At 45.5% G+C, this 17,922-nt stretch overlaps 2 protein-coding genes across 2 annotated transcripts in view; one reads left to right on the top strand and one right to left on the bottom strand.

The window, feature by feature from the left end:
* Positions 1 to 66: 66 nt before the first annotated feature.
* On the top strand, positions 67 to 4,493 carry FBXO7 (F-box protein 7). Its single transcript, XM_053463309.1, has 11 exons — positions 67 to 126; positions 965 to 1,032; positions 1,209 to 1,339; positions 1,645 to 1,888; positions 1,966 to 2,202; positions 2,632 to 2,773; positions 2,976 to 3,059; positions 3,135 to 3,230; positions 3,376 to 3,552; positions 3,766 to 3,803; positions 3,921 to 4,493. Exons 3-11 carry the CDS (start codon positions 1,218 to 1,220, stop codon positions 4,290 to 4,292), a joined length of 1,512 nt encoding a protein of 503 aa, XP_053319284.1. The 5' UTR covers positions 67 to 126; positions 965 to 1,032; positions 1,209 to 1,217; the 3' UTR covers positions 4,293 to 4,493.
* Positions 4,494 to 7,488: 2,995 nt separating this feature from the next.
* Positions 7,489 to 17,922, bottom strand: part of SYN3 (synapsin III) — an 83,530-nt gene continuing 73,096 nt past the window's right edge. Inside the window, exons 8-14 of the mRNA XM_053462241.1 lie at positions 17,176 to 17,318; positions 15,918 to 15,992; positions 15,402 to 15,504; positions 15,073 to 15,219; positions 10,209 to 10,311; positions 9,474 to 9,771; positions 7,489 to 9,072 (exon numbers count right to left, since the gene is read on the bottom strand). Of these exons, the coding sequence (XP_053318216.1) occupies positions 8,940 to 9,072; positions 9,474 to 9,771; positions 10,209 to 10,311; positions 15,073 to 15,219; positions 15,402 to 15,504; positions 15,918 to 15,992; positions 17,176 to 17,318 (1,002 nt within the window). The 3' untranslated portion in view covers positions 7,489 to 8,939. The remainder of the gene's footprint in view (positions 9,073 to 9,473; positions 9,772 to 10,208; positions 10,312 to 15,072; positions 15,220 to 15,401; positions 15,505 to 15,917; positions 15,993 to 17,175; positions 17,319 to 17,922) is intronic.

The raw sequence follows: 17,922 nt of genomic DNA, 5'->3' as shown, positions 1-17,922 counted from the left end.
CATCCGCTTCCGCCACACTCTCAATATGGCCGCCGGAGTCGGACAGTTTTTCACTTGACTCTGTCCCCGCCCCCTCCGCGGGATTAAGTTGGTCCAAGGGAAGGCAACTACTGCTGCTGACTCCAGGTGAGGAGAGGGGCCGCGGGGCATCTGCAGTTACCCCTGCGCACCCTGACTAAGTATTAGGGCAAATGCTAGGCTGAAGAGCTTGCAGTCCATCTGACAGTTAATACTGTTACCCCACTCAATGTGAATTCTGCCTCTGACTGCCTGTCTGTGTATTAGTGAATGGCAGATACATATATGTGAATGTATGTGTGTATTTATAATGTACTTTTTATATCTATATATAATTTTCCTTTACATATAAGGGAGGATCTGTTGCCGTAGCGACTGTCCCTAGAGATGCGCCCACTTTCCACGAAAGGAGATCCTGATGGATCTTGCGGGTCACCTGCCTCTAAATCCAAAGCCGGGGGAGAATAATATCCGCTTTCAGCCTCCTCCTGATTCCTCCTCTGGAGCTCTTTATAATCATGGCTAACCGAACCCCACTTCTAACGAATAACCCCCTTTGGCTCTTTTACCGGCCCCGGGGCAAATGATCGAGCTCGTTGGAGCTGTCCGCCACGGTGCATATAAGGGCCGGGGGGAGCAACAAACTGGCCCTGGGGCTTTAATTACAGCAGCCCGTGGGCTAATTGGTGACAATAGGCACATGCCCATGGCCCGTGTGTCCTGCGGGCCGGTCCGGGTCGGATGCTTTTATCTTTTTTATCTTCTTAAAGCCGTTTCCAGTTCTGTGAAACATTTTAGCTGATTCCGTGTGCGTTCGTTATTATTATTAATTACCTTTTATTTATACGGCGCAAACACTTGCACGCAGCGCTTCTTCCAGTCCGTATTTTTAGGGGGTATTTGCCGGTTCATGTTCTAACCACGCTGTGCTGTTTGCATGATGCAGGGAGGCCGGTGATTTCTAAGCGGTGCTACGCAGAAAAGATCTAGAACGACCCAGAACCCCGCGAATAGGTGAGTTGGTTCTAGAGTCCGCTTTGCTGTGAACTGTTGGTATGTAGCAGCGTGCTGCCGCTCGTTGGCGGCTGGGCAGACCCTCTGTCTTTTTGGGGGTTTCGTTAAAGGGGGGGCTCGCTTTATATGGGAGGTGTTGGTCTCTTTTGGAAGTTAAACGCCCGCTCCTTCCTCAGGGCTCCGGCATGAAGCTCCGCGTCCGGGTCAGGGGGCAGACGAGCCGCCTGGAGCTGGAGGAAGAGACCCCGACGCTCGGAGACCTGCGGAGGAAGCTGTCCGCGTCCCTCCTGCCCGCTCTGGGGTTCAGGTAAATGCCACAGACTGATATATCTATAGGAAACAGATTTACATTCCGAGCGTGGAGTCGCGCATGGCAGCCGATACCTGCCGGCCCCAGCGAGCAACTTGTAGACATGTTACATGTGATAAGATTAATGATATTTTGTTTAATATAACTCTCTATAAATCTTTATCCAGACGCGGGGTCGCACGGACAGGGCACACTATTTGAATTATGCCGTTCCGCTATTTGCGGGTTCTTTTAACCCGCTGTGTAATTCCGTGTAATTATTTGATTTGATTTGGTTTCCCGGATTCTGTTGTTTTTTGCAGCGATGAAAACGCGTTTAGCATCACACTGAACGGCAAGGATGCCCTGACCGCCGACCGAGACAGCCTGGAGTCCTGCGGCATCATATCGGGAGACCTGATCGTTGTGTTGCTCCCAGATTCTCATCCCCCCGATGCCTCTTTACCCACCCAGGACCTGCGCGGCTCGGCTATTGTCCCCGTTCAGCCCAACATCGTCTCTAACCAGGAGTGCCAAGAGGCCGCTCGGGCCCCAGACACACCGGAAGTATGTATATACTATACATCGATATATCTGCTGAACACGTTTCATGCTGTAAAGTCACCCGCCTTAATGCCTTTCAGGTCGGGGTGAACTGCCCGGCGGCGGAGCCTGAGGACGGACCCCGCGAAGATGTGGCTATGGAAGAAGAAGAAGGGGCCGGCAGTCCCTGGGAACCGATGCTGTGCAGCGAGGCTGTGGACGGCAAAATACCCCATTCCCTGGAGAAGCTGTACCTCGGGGCAGAATGCGGCAGCGCCAGCGATGCCTTGATGGTTGTCGTCCACCTGCTGATGCTGGAGACTGGGTATCTCCCGCTGGTACGAGCGCATGAATTAGGGGATACTTTCTAATGCCTGTCCCTAAAACCGTTCTTTACGGTTCTTCCAAGCTATATGGATGTCGGAAAATGCATGATATTTAACGTCGGGGCTAGTCGTGTGTTGGCCAAAGTTTGGTTTGGTGGTGAAGCACCCAACTAATACCCCGCGGTATGAATGTCTTCTCGGCCCTCTGCGGACGCAGCAGCCACCATATGTGCTTTAATGCCGGTGATAACCTTAAATTGATTGATAATGCAGAACCTACCCCTGTACATCTGCCCCTGCCTCCACTACCCCCCCATTACTTTATACTGGTGTCGTTATGTCATTGCAATCGATCTGCTTTAGCGACTCTAGCTCTGATCCTCATTAAGGATAATTATGGACAATAATTTTGGGGGGGTTTCCTTGTCTCCCCCACATCAGGGCACAGATAACAAGGGCACGTCTCTGCCCGAGCAGTGGCGCAGTCCAGGAGTTTATAAGCTGCATTACTGCCACCCCCTGTGTGACGAAGGCTCCGTGACCCTCGCTTGTGTGCCCATGGGCAAGCTCATTGTCATCAATGGTAATGTAGAGACTTCACGACTGAGGCCGGTACAGGAGAGAGTTGCCTGTCTTTGTCCTATTGTGTTTAGGGGGGGGGCAGAACTTTTGGTGCTTTATTCATTAAACCCCGGGTTCTTTACAGTAACCTGGCAAACCCTCTGTTCTGCAGGGCCGAGTCTGCGTTATATTTAAATGGCTTTTTTTTATTGCCTTTCTTTTAGGCACCCTGAAGATTAACAATGAAATGAAAAGTGTGAAGAGACTGCAGATTTCAACCGACTTCTACATTTCTTTCCCAGGACAAGGTGGGGTTTCTCACGTGAGATGATTTCCTTTGGTTTTTAATATAAGAGTTAACCAGGAATTTGCTTCTTCTCCAGATAATGACGTGGCCTCGGTGTTTAAAGACCTACAGAAGTTATCGCGTTTGTTTAAGGACCAGCTGGTGTACCCCCTTCTCGCCGCCGCTCGGCAGGGTAAGAATACGTTACCTTGGTAGTCTCGTTTATTTACCTGAGATCCTGACGAGGGCAAAAAGCCAGGTCGAGAATAGCCCCAAGATGCACACGCGACCGCGTTCCCCCGAGCGATTGCTCCTCTGACCGCTCGTTCATTCTCCAGTTTTGAATCTACCCGACGTCTTTGGGCTGGTGGTTCTTCCGCTGGAGCTGAAGCTGCGGATCTTCCGGCTCCTGGACGTCCGATCTCTCCTTTCCTTATCTTCCTGCTGCCGGGATTTATGCGGCAGCGTCGAAGATCCCTGGCTGTGGCGGTTCCTGTACATGCGCGATTTCCGGGGTAAGCCGACCGTGCCAGTGAAATCATTCAAGCGCTATGAATGGTAAAGTGAATGAATTAAAGTACAATGAAAATGCGTCTTATTATAAATGTCTATCTTTGCTATTGACAAATCGTACTAAATTTTCAAGTGTTCCCAACTATTCCTACTGGATTCTCTCCCGTTAATTTATTAATTTTGGGACTAAATTTTTAATTTGCTTTTGTTACCAGATCCAATCCCCAGGAGTCAAGACACCAACTGGAAAGAGGTGAGCGAAGGCTTGTCTTTCTGGGAAATAATGTATTTTTGGTCTTCTCTCCCATAATTTATACCCACTTTAGGTTTTTTTGTTTGGAAATTTATTCTGCTTGTTGCTGTCTCGCAGCTCTACAAGAAGAAGCACAAACAGAAAATGGAGACTTTGCGATGGAGGCACATGATCTTCGTTCCTCCACCAACCCATCCCCTCCCGTTCCACCCAAGCCCTTACTACCCCACTCCTTTTCCCCCCAGCCCTATCTTCCCCCCGGGCATCATCGGTGGGGAGTATGACCAGCGGCCCATCCTTCCCATTATTGGGGATCCTCTTGCTTCGCTGATTCCTGGAACAGGACCAACCAGCGGACGCTACCCTCCTCTCAGGCCTCATTTTGACCCCATTGGACCCCTATCGGAGACTGTTCCAACGCTGCCGGGACGCATCGGCCCCCGACCCAGCAGAGCAAGAGGGCTCGACATCCGAAGGGGCTTTATTTGAACGTTAAGGGGGTACGATAACATCAGACGTCAGTAACAGGAGGATGGCACATGCTTTTCTGTAGAACCTTCTGTGTTTTTTCATATAGGTCCTACGGCAGTCCTCTTAGATGAATCCATGCAGTCACCTTATTGCCTTCGACTACTTAGCTGCCTTTCCGTCTAAAAACGACTAATATTAAACTTTGGCAACTAGAAGGAACCATCAGCTTAATTATGGTAAGGAGAGGAAAGGGTTTTCTTTGAGCTGTAAATAAATTGTGGAAAAGCTGTAGAATAACACCCAAAAAAATTGTTTTGTAGATGTTGAGAAAAACAAATCTATATATTGCTTGTCTAAAATCCCCCGTTTTAGAGATCCCTCCTCACCGTTTGTCTTGACCCCACCAAAGAGCCCATTTAAAAAACCCCCCCCAAACATTATGTGGGCATCGACGGTGGCAAAAATGTCCCGTTTTGGCTGCTCGCGCCTCAATGATCGGCTCGGAAATTGGGTTTAACGCTATTCCAACACCGACCTTAACGCTTCTAAGTACCGCGGGAAATCGAAAACGCTATTGCTTAACTACCCTCCAAACTAATCCAGCCCTCGTTCTGCTGGTAGATTATCTGCCCCATCTCAATGGATCAAATATAACCGGGGGGTGTTTTGTCCGAGCTTCGTGTTCATGGGTTTGCGTGTCGTTGTAACGTCTGTCTGATACGAGGCCGCTCGACCCGCTCAGAGTTCGGACGGTTTGGGGGCTCTGTAACCAATTTGTGGAATAATAAAAATCGGAGTTCACGGCTCGACCTGTTTCGTCACCTTAATAGCAATGCGGATGCTTGGGATTAACCCTAAGCCTTCCAGAATACGGCAGATGAGTACAGGGGGGTCCTTCACAATAGTTTACAAATTGAGCATTGAGAGAGAAAGTGTTATCGAAAGCCTGAAAACGGGCTAATTTAGTAAGCATGCTATTCCGTGGGTAATTTTGGGGCAATTTAGCTCGTTTGTGTTACTATGTCATGAAGACTTGTGGGGTCCTCCTGGTCTCCGTGGTATTTGACATCAGGTATTAAGAACGTATCCTACACTTGATCTTAACAAAAAATAAATAAAGAAACGAGAAAGTATTGAAAATCGGAAAGGCTTTCAGTTCTCGACCGTAGTGCTGGGATCTGAAAGCAGCGTTCGCGGAAGGATCTTCGGGAATGGAGGAAAATGTGCCGGTAATTAATAATCCGGCTCATGAGATCTCCAGATCATCAGATGGAAACGATCTCAGCGAGGATCATTTGAAGCACCTAGTAGGAGGTGACGGCGTCTGGTGGAGATTGCGCTGTATTAATAATATACACAGAAGATTTATTTACTTTTTTTTAATGATGCCAATAAATAAAACACAAATACAGAGGGCATAAACAAGAAAGGAATCGTAGGATCACGCGCTCTGGTCTCCTGCCTCAGCTGGTTCCTATCCGGTGCAAACATTCACATGCGGGTAAAGAAACTGCTCTCCACGGACGCTTATTCTCTATCCAGATAACGAACACTTATTCTCTATCCAGATCACGGACGCTTATTCTCTATCCAGATCACGGACGCTTATTCTCTATCCAGATCACGGACGCTTATTCTCTATCCAGATCACGGACGCTTATTCTCTATCCATATCACGGACGCTTATTCTCTATCCAGATCACGGACGCTTATTCTCTATCCAGATCACGGACACTTATTCTCTATCCAGATAACGGACACTTATTCTCTATCCAGATCACGGACGCTTATTCTCTATCCAGATCACGGACGCTTATTCTCTATCCACATCACGGACGCTTATTCTCTATCCAGATCACGGACACTTATTATCTATCCAGATCACGGACACTTATTCTCTATCCAGATCACAGACACTTATTCTCTATCCAGATCACGGACGCTTATTCTCTATCCAGATCACGGACGCTTATTCTCTATCCAGATCACGGACAGACACTTATTCTCTATCCAGATCACAGACAGACACTTATTCTCTATCCAGATCACGGACAGACACTTATTCTCTATCCAGATCACAGACAGACACTTATTCTCTATCCAGATCACGGACACTTATTCTCTATCCAGATCACGGACACTTATTCTCTATCCAGATCACGGACGCTTATTCTCTATCCAGATCACGGACGCTTATTCTCTATCCAGATCACGGACGCTTATTCTCTATCCAGATCACGGACGCTTATTCTCTATCCAGATCACGGACACTTATTCTCTATCCAGATCACGGACACTTATTCTCTATCCAGATCACGGACACTTATTCTCTATCCAGATCACGGACACTTATTCTCTATCCAGATCACGGACGCTTATTCTCTATCCAGATCACAGACACTTATTCTCTATCCAGATCACGTCCGCATTGTGCTGTCCAGCTTTATAAAGGTTGGGGATCATTGAAAGAAAAAACTGAACACAGGAGGACAATGGACCCCAACTTTGGATCTTCTGCTACTGCAAGTCATGATATCCACAGAAACATCTGACCAGCTGACCGTGTAGGTTTTATATCAATGTAAAGAGACCCTAAGAGCCCGGACTGTTGGAGGAGCTCGGAACCAGAGTTGAGAACCACTGCAGAAAAGTTTTGGTCAATGAGATTCACAAAAAACAACCAGCAGGCCAACCTAACACCACACTTATACACGGACGGTTGAGTACATGTTGAGTACACATTTCAGACGGTTGTATTTACCAAAATATTTGCATTAAACCCATGCTCTCGGAGTAACTTCTGCTCTATGGTGTCCTTTACGTTGCGTTTATTAGAGCTTTAAAACCACAACTTTGGGTAAGTCGTGTGAACAGCTGACCTAGTACCGGCGTACGACAATCAGTCGAGATCCGGACCCTGCAATTGGTTGCCTTCAACGCCCTCCGCGGGTTTTAGCGTAGATTGTCTCCTACGGACAAAACATAAAGTATATGGCTTCGTTAATTGGCCTCGTTATCAGAGACCCGGGAAGCACTGCAGCCTTCGCCTAAATGTACGAATCCGGGGGGGAAAAAACGGTCGATTATGTGCCGGGAAAGTCACAATGATAAGAGCGCCGATGTACCGGAGGAGAGGCTCTCTAGAATGTTCTAAGAATGCGAGTCTGGTGCGTTCCTCGTCAAGCCGTGGGTTTCAGATGTACAGTACGGATCAGGAAGACGGGTTTTCTCTGGAGCCGGAAGATGTCTTATTCCAGGAGACGATTGCATAAACTTGGCCCAGGATGACTAAAGATTCCGACACGGCTTCCGAGCATTCACACAAAGATTATGAACTATGATTTACGTGTCCTCGGCTAATTTAACGTGCGATGGAATAATGTAGCAACAACGAGATTTGTCGCGTAACCAGTTGGATACCAGAGGGTGGAAGGAAGCCGAGGCTTAAATGGACATAATGTGACTTCAGGTATCGCTGGACACATTGAGTATGAAGGCTGCGACCGAGTGAATGAAGAGCAACTGGTAGAGGGCTGTCTATTGATCATATAAAAACGGCTCTTTTTAAGTGGAAGGATGCGAGATCCGCTGTAGGAATCAGAATGAGATCCGTTTGTGGTGCGGCGTCCAGTAGGAAGACTTTGTGAACTTCTTCATGGTTGGTTAATCTTTAGGCTTGCGGTATCAGGAGAGGCATCACGTGGCAGCTTTAGACAGAACATGGCTTCAAACGTCAGCAAAACAGGACAATGAAAAGACTTTGTTAGGCCAGCCATAACTTTGCCTATAGATCGGGACATCAATGGCGGCCGACGTGTTCTGTTAAAGGGAACCTATTATCAAAATGTGAATGAATTAAGTGTAACCTCCACATTCTTGTTCATTGAATAAATTTAAGCGGATGATTTAACTGAGGAATTACCAACCATTATCGTGATCTGTGAACATAGGACCGTTGTTGGGATTCTGGTGCTGTAATGCACGGCTCATACAGACGCAACGTGAATGTTTAAATGAAGCATTCCATATTCATAAAATAAAAATGAAATATCTGGCACGTACCTTGACTATAATACTGTACTACGGAACACTACGATAAACTTAGGAAAACACTAAATAACCATTTTTCATGATAGTTTCCCTTTAAGAGATATTTGCCTGGGTTCAGCGGTGGCCAACTCTGAGCTCCAATAGTTTCAGGAAACCTTTGATTGCATGCAAGTCACACAATGGCTCGGTCACTTTGATCCACCAAGAGGACTATTTTCGAGCTTCCTTCTTAAAGAACAAAAAAAAAACCAGGTAAAAAAATGTAGAGCTTAGTCTGGACAAGCAAAATGATAGTGGCTAGCTAGTGAGACCCGGGCGGGAATCAGCGTAGCATGAAGTCATCGTCCAACTGGTCATTGAGCAAAAAAGGCAAATAAATGTAAGATTCAGGAACATAAGATATGTGATATTTGAGTTGGTGGAGGCCACACGGTCTAAGTCCTAAAGTCTTAATTCTTATCAATATATTCTGGCTTTGGTGGATCAAGAAGAGATGTCTCTGATCGATCCTGCGGCTCTAAAGGAATATGGGTGGATCGTCCACCTTCGTCGCGGTGTTGAGAAGACTTATCGGAAAGGTTACTTTGTATCGAAGAGGATTGCTGGCTCCGGCCTTTAGTCAGAGAAGAGGCTCACAAAGGATTTTCTCAAGTTGCGAATGGTCTCCGCTTTTGCCTCGTCTTCATTCCCGGCGGAGCGCGAGGCTGGGTCCGAAATATTGAAATTGTTGGTAAGAGACTGGGATTTACTGAAAAGCAAGAAAAATATATTACATTGGAATATTTCATTCATTTTATCTTCTATAATGAATAAAAGGAGAGGGATATCAGGCTTATATTTTTGAATGATGGACTAGGTCATAAATAAATCATAAATAATAATAATAATGATAATAATAATAAATAAATAAAGGATCAGAAATAAATGTGGTGTAAATGACTCGGCGGGTCTTATCTAACTTTGCAAAATCACAAAAACTTTTAAATAAAATGATCAATATATGTGACAAATTGAAAATGTTTTATTTCACATGCCTACATTTCTATTGACTGACGCGATGGAGAAACAAGCGGTCAGATTCCTGCCTCAAACAGAAATTTGGGGATCCGCCATTCAAACTTGCGGAATGGAATAAATGGGGAGACTCACTTGAGGTGAGGATGTGGCGACGGCTGTGGTTTAGCAGATGCGGCCAGCCCCGCTTGAGTCTGCGCCTGCCCTTGAGCAGGAGGTCTCGGTTGCTGGACTGAAGCCGAGGTTGGCTTGGAGGCTTGGTTGGGAGAACTTCCACCTCCAGGCCGAGGAAGCTGAGGAGAATTCGGAGATCTCTGAGTCTGCGGAGAGCTGGGTTGTGACGTCTGTGGCTGCTGCCCCTGAGGAGACAGCCTCTGCTGTGGCGCGGCCCCTGTCCTGGGAGGTGGTGGGCCCTGGGCGGGACGTGGACCTCCTATGTTACAGAATGTAAGAAGCTTAAACAATGTTTCAAACGTATAATCCCTTCCGTTCTAACCAAGCTCACTGACTCAACTAACGTGCAAGTATGTGGGAAGAAGGAGCAGAAGAGTCTTTGCTGATGGAATCTTCCAGATAATCCACCAGTTAAAGGGGGTGCATTTAAGGGACCACAGTTTCGAATAATGATCAATCATGGTGACACAACGTTTTCAAATGTATTACCTAAAAGTGTCCACTAGATGTCACTATGCTCTGCTAAAAAATATAGGACCCCAAGTACTGAAACTCTCCTGTGTAATAAGGAGATAATAATGTGATACATTGTATCAGGGGCTGGGAATAAAGACGGCACTGGGCGCTCATAATTGTCTTTATTTGGTAATTAGATTTAAACATATTTAATATTTATTATGACATCAAGCAATGTACCTTGCGGTGGAGGCCGTGGCTGGGCAGCGGGACCTCCAGCCATTTGGGGTCCAGGCTGTGGCTGCATTTGTGACTTCAATGCCTGTGGCTGCATCTGTTGGGGCTGAGGGAGAAAAAGTTACTGTAAAGCCTATATTGGGGGTTATTATTATTATTATATGTATATATATATATACACACATCACTGGGGATTGTCACTATATACAGTGCTGGGAATTATTGTATACAGTGCTGGGGGGTTATATGACTGTATACAGAGCTGGGGGTTATATTACTGTATACAGCGCTGGGGGTTATATTACTGTATACAGCGCTGGGGGTTATATTACTGTATACAGCACTGGGGGTTATATTACTGTATACAGTGCTGGGGGGTTATATGACTGTATACAGAGCTGGTGGTTATATTACTGTATACATTGCTGGGAGGTTATATTACTGTATATAGCGCTGGGGGGTTATATTACTGTATACAGTGCTGGGAGGTTATATTACTGTATACATGGCTGGGGGGTTATATTACTGTATACAGCACTGGGGGCTATATTACTGTATACACCACTGGGGGTTATATTACTGTATACAGCGCTGGGGGCTATATTACTGTATACAGTGCTGGGGGTTATATTACTGTATACAGCGCTGGGGGTTATTACTGTATACAGCACTGGGGGTTATTACTGTATACAGCAGTAGTGTTGTGCTTGTTTCCTATGTGGATGGATGTCATACAAGTGTGATGTCATCAACTGGGTGGAGCTAGCAGGTACATAAAAAGACAGTTGTTTTTCTTGGTAAGGGTTAGCAGACAGATAATCAAAAGCATCAGTTATATATTGGAATGGTTATTGCCTTATTATGTAATAAAGGACATAATTATTACTGTATACAGCGCTGGGTTTATTACTGTATACAGCGCTGGGGTTATTACTGTGCACAGTGCTAGGTGTTATTACTGTATACAGCACTGGGGGTTATATTACTGTATACAGCGCTGGGGGGTTATATGACTGTATACAGCGCTGGGGGTTATATTACTGTATACAGCGCTGGGTGTTATAACTGTATACAGCGCTGGGGGTTATATTACTGTATACAGCGCTGGGGGGGTTATTACTGTATACAGCGCTGGGTTTATTACTGTATACAGCGCTGGGGTTATTACTGTGCACAGTGCTAGGTGTTATTACTGTATACAGCACTGGGGGTTATATTACTGTATACAGCGCTGGGGGGTTATATGACTGTATACAGCGCTGGGGGTTATATTACTGTATACAGCGCTGGGTGTTATAACTGTATACAGCGCTGGGGGTTATATTACTGTATACAGCGCTGGGGGGGTTATTACTGTATACAGCACTGGGGGGTTATTACTGTATACAGAGCTGGGGGTTATATTACTGTATACAGCGCTGCGGGGTTATTACTGTATACAGCGCTGGGGGGTTATATTACTGTATACAGCGCTGCGGGGTTATTACTGTATACAGCACTGGGGGTTATATTACTGTATACAGTGCTGGGGTTATATTACTGTATACAGCACTGGGGGTGATATTACTGTATACAGCGCTAGGGGGTTATATTACTGTATACAGCGCTGGGGGTTATATTACTGTATACAGCGATGGGGGTTATATTACTGTATACAGTGCTGGGGGTTATATTACTGTATACAGTGCTGGGGGTTATATTACTGTATACAGCGCTGGGGGTTATATTACTGTATACAGCGATGGGGGGGTTATATTACTGTATACAGCGCTGGGGGGTTATATTATTGTATACAGCGCTGGGGGTTATATTACTGTATACAGCGCTGGGGGTTATATTACTGTATACAGTGCTGGGGGGTTATATTACTGTATACAGCGCTGGGGGTTATATTACTGTATACAGCGCTGGGGGGTTATTACTGTATACAGCGCTGGGGGTTATATTACTGTATACAGCGCTGGGGGTTATATTACTGTATACAGCGCTGGGGGGTTATTACTGTATACAGCGCTGGGGGTTATATTACTGTATACAGCGCTGGGGGTTATATTACTGTATACAGCACTGGGGGTTATATTACTGTATACAGTGCTGGGGCAGTTATTACTGTACACAGCGCTGGGGGTTATTACTGTATACAGCGCTGGGGGTTATATTACTGTATACAGCGCTGGGGGTTATATTACTGTATACAGCGATGGGGGTTATATTACTGTATACAGTGCTGGGGGTTATATTACTGTATACAGTGCTGGGGGTTATATTACTGTATACAGCGCTGGGGGTTATATTACTGTATACAGCGATGGGGGGGTTATATTACTGTATACAGCGCTGGGGGGTTATATTATTGTATACAGCGCTGGGGGTTATATTACTGTATACAGCGCTGGGGGTTATATTACTGTATACAGTGCTGGGGGGTTATATTACTGTATACAGCGCTGGGGGTTATATTACTGTATACAGCGCTGGGGGGTTATTACTGTATACAGCGCTGGGGGTTATATTACTGTATACAGCACTGGGGGGTTATATTACTGTATACAGCGCTGGGGGGTTATATTACTGTATACAGCGCTGGGGGGTTATATTATTGTATACAGCGCTGGGGGTTATATTACTGTATACAGCGCTGGGGGTTATATTACTGTATACAGTGCTGGGGGGTTATATTACTGTATACAGCGCTGGGGGTTATATTACTGTATACAGCGCTGGGGGGTTATTACTGTATACAGCGCTGGGGGTTATATTACTGTATACAGCGCTGGGGGTTATATTACTGTATACAGCGCTGGGGGGTTATTACTGTATACAGCGCTGGGGGTTATATTACTGTATACAGCGCTGGGGGTTATATTACTGTATACAGCACTGGGGGTTATATTACTGTATACAGTGCTGGGGCAGTTATTACTGTACACAGCGCTGGGGGTTATTACTGTATACAGCGCTGGGGGTTACCCTTACAAAAAATTACTGCAGTTTTTCTGCAGTTTTTTGGACATGAAAAAACTGCAATACTGTACTTTTACTGCAGTATTACTGCACGTTTACTGCAGTTTTACTGCATTTGTACTTCACTGTACTGCATTATTACTGCACATTTACTGCGCTTTTTTTTTTTACTGCAATTATACTGCATTGTACTTCAATGTACTGCAGCTTTATTGCATTTGTACTTCCGTACAAAAATAACTGCAGTACAACTGCAGTACAGTGAAGTACAAATGCAGTAAAACTGCAGTAAATGTGCAGTAATACTGCAGTAAAAGTGCAGTATTGCAGTTTTTTCATGTCCAAAAAACTGCAGTATTACTTCAGAAAAACTGCAGTAATTTTTTCGTAAGGGTTATATTACTGTATACAGCGCTGGGGGTTATATTACTGTATACAGCGCTGGGGGGTTATATTACTGTATACAGCGCTGGGGGGGTATATTACTGTATACAGTGCTGAGGGTTATATTACTGTATACAGTGCTGGGGGTTATATTACTGTATACAGTGCTGGGGGTTATATTACTGTATACAGCGCTGGGGGTTATATTACTGTATACAGCGCTGGGGGGTTATATTACTGTATACAGCGCTGGGGGTTGTATTACTGTATACAGCGCTGGGGGTTATATTACTGTATACAGCGCTGGGGGGTTATATTACTGTATACAGCGCTGGGGGTTATATTACTGTATACAGCGCTGGGGGGTTATATTACTGTATACAGTGCTGGGGGGTTATATTACTGTATACAGTGCTGGGGGGTATATTACTGTATACAGCGCTGGGGGGTATATTACTGTATACAGCGCTGGGGGGTTATATTACTGTATACAGCGTTGGGGGGATATTACTGTATACAGTGCTGGGGGTTATATTACTGTATACAGCGCTGGGGGTTATATTACTGTATACAGTGTTGGGGGGGTTATTACTGTACTCAGCACTGGGGGTTATTACTGTATACAGCAGTAGTGTTGTGCTTGTTTCCTATGTGGATGGATTCCATACAAGCGTGATGTCATCAACTGGGCGGAGCTAGCAGGTACATAAAAAGACAGTTGTTTTTCTTGGTAAGGGTTAGCAGACAGATAATCAAAAGCATCAGTTATATATTGGAATGGTTATTGCCTTATTATGTAATAAAGGACATAATTATTACTGTATACAGCGCTGGGGTTATTACTGTATATAGCGCTGGGGTTATTACTGTGCACAATGCTGGGTGTTATTACTGTATACAGCGCTGGGGGTTATATTACTGTATACAGCGCTGGGGGGTTATATTACTGTATACAGCGCTGGGGGTTATATTACTGTATACAGTGCTGGGGGTTATATTACTGTATACAGTGCTGGGGGTTATATTACTGTATACAGCGCTGGGGGGTTATATTACTGTATACAGTGCTGAGGGTTATATTACTGTATACAGTGCTGGGGGTTATATTACTGTATACAGTGCTGGGGGTTATATTACTGTATACAGTGCTGGGGGGGTTATATTACTGTATACAGTGCTGGGGGTTATATTACTGTATACAGTGCTGGGGGTTATATTACTGTATACAGTGCTGGGGGTTATATTACTGTATACAGTGCTGGGGGTTATATTACTGTATATAGCGCTGGGGGTTGTGTTTATGGGACCTCCTTTTAAAGAGGGATGGGTTGTCTTCTCACTCAGACAGGGAGTCTCTGAACTGCTGATCTGTCACATGCATCAGTTATCAGTTACCTGCACTTGCTGGGGGTCTCTCTTTCAGAGCCCCCCAGCATCCAACCAACATTTTGGGGTCCGTGTCACCCCCTTTGTGCGATACTGTAAAGGCGTTAGCAGGTTACTTGCTCACAGTGTTTACCATGGGTCTGGGTGGTGACGCGCTCTGTGACGCGCTCTGGGACTTCATCTGGGCATGTTGGGTCATTCTGGAGACGACGAGGTCTGCCACCAGCTGCCGATCCTCTTCCACATGCTCACCAATCAGAGGCATGGCGCTGTCCATCACCTGACGGGCACAAACGGCAATAACAGTGACTCCACTGGGGGCCACGGAGGTTACTTATACAGAGCAATTCTAGTGCAAAGTGCTGCTGTTACCTTAGCAACCACAGAATAAATTATTTTTATTATTATTAATGATTAAAGTTTGATTTGCTGGATGTAGAAGGGTGAAGTGGAAGGACTCACCTCTATGATATAATCCTTTCCGTCTTTGCTGTGAACAGCCTTCACCGCGCAAATATCCAGACCCCCGAACATCTCGGCGCAGGAGTCCACCCAGAGACGGTACCTGCCGACCGAGAGCATGGAGGCTGAGCACGGCCGGAGAGGCTCAACCGAAAGGCAAGGAGAGAGGGACACCCAATAAAGTAGCCTCAGCCGACTATATGGCTCATGAGTTAATCACATTGCGCATGGACAAAAAATAGCTGGAGGTGGCACGGGAAGTATTAAGGTAGCCACATTGGTAAAATGTGGAAAATACAGGGTGGTGGATACATGGAACGGCCCCCAGGAAAAGAGAGCAGTAAAATGAGTATGGGATTAGTAGATATATGTATTTTACACTAATGCCCATTTAATATGGCCAATGGGCAGGTATGATGGGCCTGTTTGCCCACTGGACCCGATAATAAATAAATCATATGTATTAAAAAAATAAAACATGTGCAAAGCAGCAGAAAAATGGGTTTTACAGCTCACCGGTCAGTCATGGCAATCTGCTCCAGCATGGCCGAGCCGGTGTTTGCCTTCCAGTTCCCGGATATCGAGGTTCTCCTGCAAATGCGATCAACAAAATGTAAAGGGACACAAACATGCCGCTTACACATATATGTGCATATATACACATACATATATACATATAACACACATATATAGATATATCACACACACACACACACACACACACACACACATATATATATATATATACTGGTATTTAACACACATATATATATAACACACACAGGAAGGTTATCCCTGCTTCATATTATTATAAATAATAATAATAAATATATTATTAGTAGTTATAATTTATTGCTGTTATTATTATTAGTATTAAACATGTTTCTATATTATTCTTTTATGATAGAATTCTATAATAACATACGTTCCGCTGAATAATCTTTTAGAACGATATACTGTATATATATGTATATGTATTGATATATATATGTGTTTTATTTCACGTGTTTCCGTGTGAGCCCCCCGGCAGTGAGGGGGTTACAGGCGCCGGTGAGATCCCTGCTCGCATTCCCGGCATAGCGATGCTGTATTATGGATTATGTATTACGGATTATTTCGGATATGAGCGTCTCCTGGATTTCTCCGCGGGCGTTTGGCTCGAGCCTCGGATCCTGTTTTGGGCTGTCGCTGCGTTTAGCAGATAGTGCCGCTTTGTTGCGTGTTCTCGCGCTGGGAACAGTAAGACCCCCGGGGTATTTTGCAGGGAACTTCCTGAGCTGCGCTGGGGGTCTGTCGGGGGCTGTGATGGCTTCATTGTGTGCCCCGAGTATGATTATAGCACGGGGTCATCCGTAATTACCCATTAATCATCATCACGCCAGGGGCCGAGAGAGGCAGCATTCACACGTGGGGCGGATTTAATTAGGGGGGCATGTGGTTCTAAGTGTGCCCAACTCATACTCCGCGGCGATCTCTCCCACGGCCCGCTGGACTGGGGGGTTAATGTCATTTTCCTTAGATGTTTGGAGACAGCCGTCTGCGAGTGCTAAAATAAATCCTGGTGCTGCTCATGTCATCCCGCATGGTGCCCAGAGTGCCCCCGGTCTTGGCTCACTGAGGTGGTCCATGGGGGGTTTAAAAACCTTTTTAGAAAGTCTTGTTACCATGGAAACCAGTAGGGATCTCACCTGCCTCCAGCTATTTACCCTTGATCTGGATCCCCATTTCTTGCTAACAGGTTGACACTGGATCTATTTTTCCTCCCCATGCTTACATGTACGCTTTATAATTGTTTCCGATTTTCTGGACTCGGATGTCGTATTTGGAATCGATGAAAGGCTCGGTGGTTACGTAGGTTTTGGCCATTGCCACGACGCTCGCGATGTCCTGGAAGTCATACTGATTGTCGACCTTCACCTGAAGACAACAAAGAAGGAAACGCTTAGTGAAGCAAAGTCACCCGGGTCAATCTGCGATCGCGCCAGGAAAATGTATAGATCAAGAGAAATGACCCCAAAACACAAGCCCCCCTTTCCCTTTGCCTATACCCAGGCTTCAAACCCTGCCAGCAAAATTCCCTTTGACTTACTCATTCTTTACGTTTGCTTCATTCACATCCTCAACTTTCTTTAATTCCTTTACTGTGTTGGGCGGTAATACTCCCACTGGGAGTCTAGTCCAGGTATCTACAACCCTTTCTCATGTTAATCCTCTAACCTTAAGTCAAATATCTAGCTCTGCCACTTTATTCAAACCCCCTTCCTAGTGTTTAACCCCTTCACGTACTTCTGTCCCCCCTTTCCATTTGCCCTTCTAGATGCCTTTCCTGGAGTGTTTTTGTTAGATACATTGGGTTTTGCAGTTTGCGTTCCATCTGTAAGCACAGTTTAGGTTACAAAGCCCACAGGATACAGAAGTTCTACAATAACTGCTAAAAAAAAAAGCAGAGGACAACACAGCCCATCTGGCCAAGAGTGATAGGAGTGTTTTTAGTTGGACCAGCAGAGGTTTCTATATCCAG

This window comes from Spea bombifrons, chromosome 4 (genome assembly GCF_027358695.1).
Source record: "Spea bombifrons isolate aSpeBom1 chromosome 4, aSpeBom1.2.pri, whole genome shotgun sequence".
Lineage (NCBI taxonomy): Eukaryota > Metazoa > Chordata > Amphibia > Anura > Pelobatidae > Spea > Spea bombifrons.
Note: the sequence above shows the minus strand (reverse complement) of the source record. Positions and strands in the feature narration are given on the sequence as shown.